General features: G+C 40.4%; 1 protein-coding gene across 1 annotated transcript; it reads left to right on the top strand.

The window, feature by feature from the left end:
• Positions 1 to 270: 270 nt before the first annotated feature.
• On the top strand, positions 271 to 10,474 carry LOC140948222 (endothelin-converting enzyme 2-like). The gene is made up of 17 exons (XM_073397443.1): positions 271 to 1,037; positions 1,493 to 1,546; positions 1,963 to 2,076; positions 2,243 to 2,323; positions 3,011 to 3,138; positions 3,869 to 4,091; positions 4,738 to 4,836; positions 5,160 to 5,237; positions 5,396 to 5,499; positions 5,873 to 5,931; positions 6,309 to 6,363; positions 6,632 to 6,699; positions 6,978 to 7,108; positions 7,469 to 7,534; positions 8,862 to 8,960; positions 9,429 to 9,505; positions 9,943 to 10,474. Exons 1-17 carry the CDS (start codon positions 378 to 380, stop codon positions 10,040 to 10,042), a joined length of 2,196 nt encoding a protein of 731 aa, XP_073253544.1. The 5' UTR covers positions 271 to 377; the 3' UTR covers positions 10,043 to 10,474.
• The last annotated feature ends 803 nt before the right edge of the window (positions 10,475 to 11,277 follow it).

Below are 11,277 nucleotides of genomic sequence, written 5' to 3'. Positions count from 1 at the left end.
ACATTCTTGAGCTAAGTTGTCGAATTAACGTTACCCATACTCGACACAAAATTAGCAATATGCAAAGCATTTTTCTTAAAGAATACTTCTTCGTCTTGCAAGGAAAAGCATAATTTCATGGATCACTTGATATTCCAAAAGTGACAGGTAAAATAAACAGGTACAATGTGACCAACAGGTGCTCGACACTCAGTGTCGCCAAATATACGATATGATGTTACAAACATTTTGGACAAATACATCATCTTGCCCAGCTTGCCCAGATAAAATGAACTTTCTATGGCCCTAATCAAGTTATACTTTACAGCCAAGCTGTTCTGGAGAGAAATCGAAAATATCCTAGCACCTTTTTTTGGCAGGTAAACGTTAAGGGCAACATGTTGGGAAGATATGCCTTCATCGTATCGGCCTTTTTAAGTGTTAGTACAGTTGGACTTTTGGTACTTGTCCTCAATCGCCATTTTGATAACCCAAATGCCTCGACAAAACAGCAAAAGCGAGCCTTGTATATGTTTTCAGACGTCCACAATCGAAAAAACTCGGAGATATGTACAGCTCATGAATGCATCCAAGTTGCGGAATACATTAAGAAGAGTATAGATTCCACAGTAAACCCTTGTAGTGACTTTTTTCAATTTTCCTGCGGGGGCTGGATCAAGAGGAATCCAATCCCTAAGAGTTATAATGATTTTTCTACTTTTACTAAACTTTCCAAAGATATTGAGAAAGAAATTTACGAACTTCTTCAAATGTCACATGATGGTGCCCCTCAGAACGAGGCTCTGGTGAAAACAAGAGACTTTTACAGCTCCTGTATGGACACTGTCGCGATCGAAAGACTGGGAGCCAAACCCATGTTAGATTTTATCAGAGAAATTGGCTCTTGGAGTATCTGTAATGACGGAAGCTGGAATAAGTCTGCTTGGGACATTCATGAAGTATTAAAATATCTCCAAAGTACATACTACCCCGCCTCACCTTTCTTCTCTGTCGAAGTCACAAATGATCACCTTAATTCTACAAAGCACCTAATAAAGGTAAGAATACTCAGTTTAATCATAAACTTAAGTGGGTCATGATTGGCATTTTTTCCTCCCAACTTGGTTCGAGTCAGCTCATTTGTACCTCCGAATTCTTGACGTCCCTGAATGGTTAAAGACTTGTTTCGGCTCAGCCCAACAGCGGTTCACTTCTCGCTACCTGCTGGAGATAGAATGGCCTTGGAACAGTTAAGTCATCAATGACGTGCAATTTAGTTCAGTTTTCTAGGCACTGTCAACTAGTCAAACTCTGATGAGATAGTGGCAAAATTCAGTCTTATTTGGATCGTATGATTGAAAGTTGTCTTCCATCTTACCTATATTAAACATGGCCAAGCGTATGAGAGACTGACTTCCTTTTCAAACGTACACTGTTGGGTGAGATCTAAGCACGAGAACTACTCTTTAGGAAAATGAATTTTAATGACCAATATTTGTTGTAATATTGTTAGGTTGATCAGTCCGGCTTGAGTCTACAAAGGGAAATTTACTTTAAACATCCTGAGGTAAGAAACATTATTTAGTTGAGAAGGGGAGAGTAGGAGACAAGTACCACATATTTTTCTACCAAATGGGGGGGGGGGGGGGGGGGTGGGTGATATACGAGGGAGGGACAGACGAAAAATTTTCGAGAGTCCCAAAGCAACCATCTACCCCGGCGCTGCTTTTGCTTCATTGGTATTTTACTTTTCATAATTAATTCTTAATCAATGAATCATTGACTGACTGACTGACTGACTGACTGACTGACTACATTGCTTTCGTGCCAATTTCAGTAAATCGCTTCTTTGCTGATTTAGACACACACACCTTGTTCGCTTTCATGGCTATTTCACGACGTTGGTTATCCCCCAACCACTCACGTCAGTTATGGAGCAATTGTCTCACGAAATTCGGCCATTTGTTTATTTTTTCCCTGTAGATGGTGGATATTTATGTAGATTACATGTCTACTGTCGCAAAGCTTCTTGGAACAAAATGTAATACAACGGCAAAGATGCGCGAAATTATTGATTTTGAGAAAAAACTGGCTAAGGTAAGTATATTTTTTTATGTTGTGACAGCTCTATGATTACAAGGGAACGATTAACAGTTTTTACCATAAACAAATCCATTTCAATCCTACCCGGGTACGTGGTAATATGTGCTTCCCTCGTAATAAGCTATAGTGAGAATCTATCATTTCTCCTTGATGGTTTTAGTTCACCACCTCAGCTGAGGATAAAGCAGAAGGAATTTACCGAAGAATGAACCTTAAGACTCTCATCAAACTTGTTCCACAGGTGAGAGAAATCTACACTCCTAGTCTCTACTTTATTGGTTGCCATTTTGGCCTTTACGTCTGACTTCTTCTTGCAAAAATTAATGGAAAAACTTTTATTCCTTACAGAAAGTGACACATGGACACGACTACTCGTCACGACCTGGCCAGTACCTTACACGTGCGCAGAGCCATATAAGCCGGGCAATGGCATGGGAAGCTGTTTCGCGCTTATTAGGGCTCATCGGGTTATGGGCTCCTGGCAAGGCATAGCCGTCGGACCTCTGTACGGTGCTGATGGCAAAACAAAAGACTTGTCTACAAGTCAAGCTCATATTTTTTCACGAGCTCGAAGCGGCAGCGGTAGATTTTTTTTGTTTTCTGCGGCAACTACCGGAACCGGAAATGTGAAGCGAAGGACTTTGAGAAAGTCTAGCAAAACAACTGTCTACGGCTGCCACTGCCGGGGTGACATGGCTGTGCGCATGCGTTAGGTACGGGTCAGGTAAGTCGTGGGTTGGTGCCTGTGTGTCGTTGATCCATCTTTTCCTCAGAAATTTATATCTTGAAGCTATACTATGGGAGTTTTCAGGTGTTCGAAAGACTTTATAATAGCTTATTTCAACAGAAAAAAGGGAAAATGTGTTATTCTTGTGTCTTTATGTAAATTTACCCTTGTGACTAATAAATTGTCCGCATTGATTTATAGTTTCCCTGGTTAGATCACATGCGGGCTATATTTAAAGAAGCACATGTAACTAAAACAGAGGTGGTGCTAGCTACATCGCCATCATATCTGCAGAAAATGACAAAACTTTTAAAAAGTACTTCCAAAGAGTAAGTATCGTTTTTAATCATCTGCCTGTTGTGCTCAACAAAAAGGGGAGGAACTCTGCGCACATTCTGTAGTAACAGAAAGACAAAGCTTATATACCACCAAATACAATTTGTTTTCCCCGCTGTTGCAAGCAAACTTAACCGTAGACAGAATCTTAGACATGTGAGTTGGAATTTTCCAAAAGATATCCTCGCTTAGTCCCTGTACGGCGTCTTCTCAGGCCTTCTAGTTCAGTTCATTTCAGACGGCGTGATCCGAAACGCATAGGCCGCGCGGAATAATGAGGCCTAGGAACTAGGCAAATCCTCACTGAGGTAAGAGAAGGATTCGATTGAGTTGTAAAGGTGATGTTACAACGGATGATTCGCAATAACGATTTTAGCGCAACACAGCGCAACACAACTTTAGTTCTGTTGTACTAAAAATCGACGTGGCGGATCGTCTCTTGTAACGTCCGCCTTAAAGGTCGACGGTTGATTGTAGTGTTCACTGACACACCTGTTGCTGAGGTGAACATTGAGAGAAATTTTCCTAGAATGTGGAAAACTAAAAGTGAAATTAATATCCCTGAGAGGTAACTTCTTAAGCGCGCTACCCTCTGTTTTCACGGCCTTGAACATAAACTTTGAGAGTGTGTGACGATAAATTCAACGGCAAGATCACTTTCTCATTCCTTTGAAGAATCCTGTAGTGAACATTTAGTAATAAGAGCGATAATTGTATTTCTAGGTTACTATCCAACTACGTGGTGTGGCAAATGATTCGAGATAAAATTAGCTTATTATCCAGTCCATTCCGTAAAGCCCGAGCAAAGTTCAATGAGCGAATCTCTGGAGTCGAAGACACAGATCCAAGATGGCGGACTTGCACTGGCATCACTAATGATAATATGGGCGTTCCCATTGGCTCACTTTACGTCAGTAAATTCTTTGCTCAATCGGCAATTGAAAAGGTATAACTATTAGAGCCCTGGTGACGAGTTTGGTATTGCTGTCTATCTGACGAGCTCTGATGTGGCACATAGAATGAGACAAGCCATTTCTTAGTATTAATCTGCAATTTTGTGGCCATTTGTGTTAGTAATTTCGCCACCTTCACTCGCTCCTCATGCTTTCTTTTCTTTGATTTTTATTGAAAGGGAAGGGGAGTTGGAAACTAGCTATGCGAAATATAATTGTGCCTTGGATTCCTGTTGGATTGATGCCGAGAGTATCGGGTGTGGTCATATGCACGTTGAGATTGTTAAACAGCGATCCAAGACAACAATTTCCTTTTGTTTTAATTTTTAGCATAAAAAAGCCTTCGCTACGGCTTATCAAACTCAAGGAAAACATAGTGGCTACACTGCTATAGTCAAGGACGTCATCCAGGAGGGGGGTGGGGGAGGTTTTTCGGGGACCGTAACCGGGTTAGGGTCTGGCCTAGCGGATTTTTTTTTGTTGCTTTTTTTTTTGTTTTTTTGTTTTTCGTTGTTCCCTTGCTAAGCTGTAGTATAACTATCAAGAGTTCCAGGTCCTAACGATCGAAAGTTATCATATTCCGCCATATTCTTTGTTAGCTAGAGCCATGGTAACTGTATATATTTCTTTGCCTTCCAGACTCAGACAATGATTAATGAAATAATGAAGACGTTCAAGAATAGAGTAAAGAAGCATGAATGGATCGATGAAAAAACGACAAAATCTGTGTTTGAAAAGGCAAATATGTTATTCCATGCATTGCAAATCAAATCCTCCTTCCCTCTCACTGTACAAAAGTACAGTAGCTATGGATTTAGAGAGAGTAATATAGTGTCAGTGTGAGGCGTATTCCATTGCTCCATTGCAAATGACATTGATGCTGGCTACTTTACCTCGCTGGCAACTGATATTAGCCCGTTTGTGATTGCCTTGAACTAGACAAATTGTGTGTTCAATATATTGTAATGGTGTGAAATATTTTTGTGCACATTTTTTAGAACATGACTGAAATATTTATAAATTGAAACATTGCTGTGCATGGCTTTATTTCAATCTATTAGGCGGACGCCCTAGGAAGCAAGATTGGTTACGCGAAATATGTGGTGCAACCAGAGGAACTTGTCTCACGCTTTAAAAATGTAAGTCGTTCGATTCTCATAAATTACATAGAGCGGTTTCTCATTGAGGGTCCTAGAATCAAAGCCAACATAATTAGAAAACTCCTTTCGACATCCAGTACTATCCAATTCAAGAGTGTCAGTAGTTTATAACCATCATGATATTGTTGTTATCGTAGCTCAGGATTGCATCCAGAAAGTTTTTCAAAAATAACCTGGAAGTAGACAAGTGGGTGAGACGTCGACTATTTAACAAACTGCGAAAGCCCGTCGACAAGGAGAAGTAAGTTTTTACATTTACTGTTACTGAGATCTATTTTCGAGTTGCAAACGATTCACCTGAGATATCATAATACCAAGGATAGTGGATTAGAAAAATCTGTCTTTTAAATTTATATTAAAAATTGACAGACTTTATCTTGTTTACACCTATTAGACATCAAATTATAAAAGAAATTAATGTAACCAGCCAATGGTTTTACTTAAAATTTTTAAAATAAAGAATTTTTCACTGCTGAATCCGTGAATGGGGGTGGATTTCACCGGTTCAGTCCATAGCACCGTTTTCAAAGTTCATACATTTCAATTAATCAATCAATCAATCAAATTCAAAATACTGTATATTTTAAACTGTTGTGTATTTACTGTATTTACAGGTGGCCCATGTTTCCTCAAACAATAAACGCGATGTATCAATTCTATGAAAATGAGATTGGTAAGCAACAGAGCCTCGGAGCCGAGTCATCTAAATAAGAGCTGGCAGACAGTCGGACATGCAGTTTTAAACACCCAGCTGAACACTAAACCCTAAACCCTTCCGTCATTAACATATGAATCCCTTCCGCCAGCGCTTTTCCCAATCAGTGCACGGTAATGTTTCCAAGAAACGCGATAAAACAATGCAATGTCACCGCCTTTGATTATGGCCATCAAGTGACATCATCTTGGTGACAAGTTTAAACAGACGAATTGTGAGATGCTGTCCTAGCTGGCCGTTTTTGTTTTTACTTGTTTTTTAACGTTCCCACTGTTTCGTTCAAAACTGGAAACAGTTCACCAATGCTGATTTCCTTTTACTTTTCCCCTTGATAGTTATCCCAGCTGGTATTCTACAGTCCCCATTTTTCTACTCTGCTAACATTCCACGGTAAGTCTAACAATCAATACCCCACTGCCTTTGATTCCCATTGCGCCTTCCACAATATTTTCGATACGCACTGCATGAACAGTCTTTCGAAAAAAAAGCTCGTACGCAGAAGTCGACTCATTGATTATTCAAGGCAATAAAAACCTGCCTGGAAAAAGACAGTGAGGTTTACGTGAGATGGCGGGGAGGACGAAGGAAAAGATGGGTCGTTCCCGTTTTTTTAAAGTGTGCATCATTAGCAACTGGTTTATTGTTTATTCCATTGCAGGTCGCTTAGTTACGGAGCCTTAGGGTCCATTATCGGACATGAGATAACTCATGGATTTGACAACACTGGTTAGTAAATAAAGGCTGAACAACCAATTTACAGTTACAAAGACCGAAACTGGAAAAATCTTAAAATGCGGACAAAACTGTCTTAAAAACAAACAGCAACTTGAAGGTACCATCGAAGACGGGAGACTTTTAATCCCATTTTGACACTCACGCAACGGGAAAACAAAATGTGATCCAGTTTGCATTAACAGAAAGCTTCATCTTGTTTTTCTTTTTCCTAACTGTTATTAGCTTATGAACGTATGCTTTAACTTTTGGCTGTTTTTTCATCAAACTAGGTCGAAAATTTGACAAAAATGGAGACATTGTGAAAGAATGGTGGTCCAATTCGTCCGTCAAGGAATTTAACAAGAAAGCAAAGTGTATTGAAAAGCAATACTCCAAATACAAAGTGCAAGGAAAGTATCCGGTAAGCGGCTTCATTTTGTAGACCCCTGCCCCCCCCCCCTCCTCCCTAGGCTTGCCTTTTATCCTCCTTAACTCTCGTGGTAACTTAATTATGGGGGATCGAAATGTCCTTCTAACTACTATACTGTCGAGGCTCTAAACCGACGAAATTCTGTGATTTAACCATTTAAATTAAACAGTGTTCTGGCGTGAAATTATTCTTTCTTTTTTTCCCTTTTTTTAACGGGGGGGGGGGGAGGGGGACGGGGAGGTGGTAGTGGTGGAAATTGGTGAGGTTTCCTCGAATTCAGAGTTAGGCGCTCTTAAGATTTCAAAAATAAATGATACGGCCTCCTATATACCTCTTTCATTTTTGCTGCAGATCAGTGGAAAGGTGACCCTTGGAGAAAACATAGCTGATAATGGAGGCACAAAGCTGTCGTATTTTGTAAGTAACGTTACTATTACAATAACCTTAATATTAACTGTAAATACGAATACTTTAGTCACTCAGATAGACCAGTTAACTAGTATAGTATACTTTACCGTAGGGTGAAGAATCATAGTCTGAGAAAACAGCCCACATTTAAAAACGCCACCACTGGTTTCCCCGTGTAATGACGTCGGAGAAACGAGAGCAGAAATTCCAGACTCTTGTACGCGTCACTACCCAGCTCTGGGTAGTGCTTCTGTGTTGTAGTGGCGTCGGCCGTTTTCTCATGTTGAGTAATTCATCGCACCAGCGAATCAGTCAGCTTCAACGAAATCGTGGAATCTAGCTCCCACTTTGGATTATCTCGATTATCTTTCAAGATAAAACCTTTTTCGTTGTTAACAAAATCGCTTTCGCCCGCACCTCCACACGCGACGCCATTATTCTCTCACATTATCCTTTCTTGACAACACTGAACAAAACTTTGCAGACCTCTCGGGGAACCCGCTTCCGATTAAATTCAAGCGTCTAATTGATCTAAAAATAACTTTGGTGCAATTCACGTATCCCAAAAGCTCAGTAGACTGGACGTTTCCGTTTCTGTCCTTTTATGGCTCTTGATCACACAGATCGTTGTTGTTATGACTTTTATGCGTTTTCTAGACTAGTCCATGGGCTGTGTAAACTCAGTAAAAATAATGCAACAGGGATGGGTTGATCATTTTCATATATGTTCAACAACTCATTCTCTACCGCTGCTGCTTCTTTGATAACCAGGCTGTTCCAGCTGTTCAGATGGTGTGGACGGAGCAATGAAATGTGAGCAGAAAAACAAAAAACAGGCTACTTCTTTGAAGAAGTGCACATCTCTCCGTCCTGACATCACCATCATTAGAGGTTTGGCAACAGCTCAGACCTTGCTTGAAAAAGCTCCCTCTGCCGGCGGCTTATACAGAAACTCCTGAGCTCGACTTGTGGCAAGTCTGAGACCTTGCCTCTATGACTCAAGCGGTCAAAAGAATTCGTGAATTTGGGTAAAGCAATTTTGTTTCGAGTTCCAAATGAAATTTTTTGAATTACATTATTCTTCTAGTAAAACAAAGCCAGCAACGGCTAAGAATGACTCTGTTGACAAATTTTTGAATGGACAAAAACGTGAACGCCTTTCGTTTACACGGGACCTGCGGAACCGTGCAAGTTTTCATCAACGGCAAACAGTACTGCAGTCTGTAACAGACTTTGCATTGTTCCGCGTAAACGGGTTGCTTATGTAAAAGTTTCGTCCGCCAGACCCGTGTAAATGGGGTCTAAGTTCATTTGTTTTTGTCTCACTTCCTCAAAGGCTTATCACGACTGGCTGCATCAGACTGGTAACAAGGAATTTCTCCTTCCTGGTTTGGAATACAGCAACGAACAATTGTTCTTCATTGGATATGCACAGGTCAGGACTAAAAACAAAATAACATACATAGTATATTTCACGAAATAGACAACCCGATTTTAAAATAGTGCCTTTATCTTAATATTATAGTCGTCCATCCACACTAAACTGGCAGATAGTGTAAGCACGCGTTACGAAAGACGTTCAGAAACGTGAAACTGGTAGATAGTGTAAACACGCGTTACGAAACCGGCGAGGCCAGCCTCCGAAACACTCCCAAACTGATGAAACCGGACAGTTCATATGGATCTCGACTCATGAAAACACAGAATTATTGCTTCGGTATTTTGAGAAGGCAGTGCCGAAAAAGGTTTTAAAAAAGCCAGCCGTTTTATACGGAATCTTATAAAGACAGTATTGGAAAACAGGCCTCGAGTGGCTGACTTTAGGTGATCTTTTGTGTTGCTTATGTACGCAGTAAATAAAAACGGATTCTTAGGGGATGAGTGTTTGTAATCATTTTTGCAGGAGTACTGCAGTCATGCAAGACAAAAAACGGAATACATTGCTACATTGAGTGAGATTCATGCTCCCCCCAAGTTCAGGCAAGTCTTGGAAAAATTAAGTGATATTTATTCGTGGATGAGGTAAAATTGCTCAGTGCTTCTTTACAAATTAAAAGGGTTTTTCCCCTGTATCTGAGAAACAAACGTTGAACACTTCATGGCAGTTCATAATTGCTTTTGAGATTATTTAGGCCGTTTATCACGGTAAAAATGTCATTTGGGACCAATCTATTGGCCCAGAGTTTGCTGAAAAAATGATCACAGGCACAAGTTACAACAGAATGAGGTGGAGCGCTAAAACTGAGGAGTAACAACATTGCAGAACTGACTGAAAACAGACAAAACAATAACAGCTCAGTTTCAATTTGATAGCAAGGTATTTAACAAGCAAAAGGGCTGAACCTTTCTTGCATGTGTTGTAATACTGTGTTATAATATCAGTTGGAAATGAGAATAAATTTACTTTTCTGTTTCAGGGTTATTGGGACGCTTTCTAATTTTAAAGAGTTTTCCGTGGCATTTAACTGTCCTGTAAATAGCACCATGAATCCACGGACGAAGTGTGAGGTTTGGTGATCGACGAAATGGCGCTTGTGACCCTAACCTGCGTCAATGGCCATGCCAGTGACTTATACTTCATAGTTCCGCACTTGTTGTTCGCTTTCTACATTCGCGAACCGGAAAAGAAGCTCATGAGGTCAAAGGAACCATTGCAAGCGAGTCTTGTTTGTGCTTATTATCATCGACGTACGCGTCATACTTGCCTGATATATCCGCAGGGCGGTTTAATAACCTTCAATTTTGCAAAATGTCAGAAGTCAATGGAAAACTGAATTTTTGAACTCAGCGAGGCCAATGTTTCAGAGATCGTTCATTGCATGATATGTTGGAGAGCTGGACAATGAAACGCTAAATAGTAAAGCACATAAGGCTTTTTAAGTCAGCTTGTTTTGCTTTCCTGTTTTGGCGTAACTGGAATAAAAGTTCACATCATTTCTGATGGAAATCAACAAATGATGCTCCCTCATGACTTTAATAAACCATCACTGTTTTGAAAGTACTCTAAAAATTACCCTTTCCCCCCCCCCCCCTTCCCCCCGCCGCGAAAAAAAACATCTTTCATGATTCTTAGACATGTAGCTGAAGCGAAGGGGACGTGTGAAGTGTGTGTGCCTATGGTGGAGGGGGTGGGAGTAAATTTATCTTCTTTTAGCATTTCCGTCTTTTTAATTTCATTTTTTGTTATGTCATAAATAAATCTAGTTTATGTTTCCAAATTTATAAGAACCATTTCAGTTTCTATCCAAAGCGCGCGTGTTTTATTGCAACGTTTTTCTAATTGGTATATAAGTTCGCAAATCTTGGCTCGCGAGCACCCAGAACGTTTCAAGCGTTTCACGTTACAGTCTAGTCCCGTCTCGATCCCCTCGCTTTCCTTCCTGACTCGTTGTTGTCCTTGCCGTATGTCTGCAACATTTCGTTTTTTGTTGGGAATTTCGTCAAATAAGACATGCATAAATCGAAGGCAAATAGTAAAAAAAAACAAGGCTAACTCAGACTTTACAGCTATGAGATTACATTTTCTTCAGGAAAAAGGACGTACTACAGACTATATTCAAACAATCGTTTGCTTTCGGAATTTTTTGATTTTTGAAAAAAAACAGCCCCTGCCTTGCTAAAACCCACGGAAGTGCCCACAAGGTCCTTGCTCACACCACCTGAGACGCACCGTAAAAAAAGTGCCCAGACCGCCAGCGCAAGGGCGCATGACATTCTGTGAAAACCGCAATACCGATTATGTCCGCACCCGC

Source organism: Porites lutea, chromosome 9 (genome assembly GCF_958299795.1).
Source record: "Porites lutea chromosome 9, jaPorLute2.1, whole genome shotgun sequence".
Classification (NCBI taxonomy): domain Eukaryota; kingdom Metazoa; phylum Cnidaria; class Anthozoa; order Scleractinia; family Poritidae; genus Porites; species Porites lutea.
The sequence above is the reverse complement of the archived record's forward strand: the minus strand, read 5'-3'. Positions and strand labels throughout refer to the sequence as shown.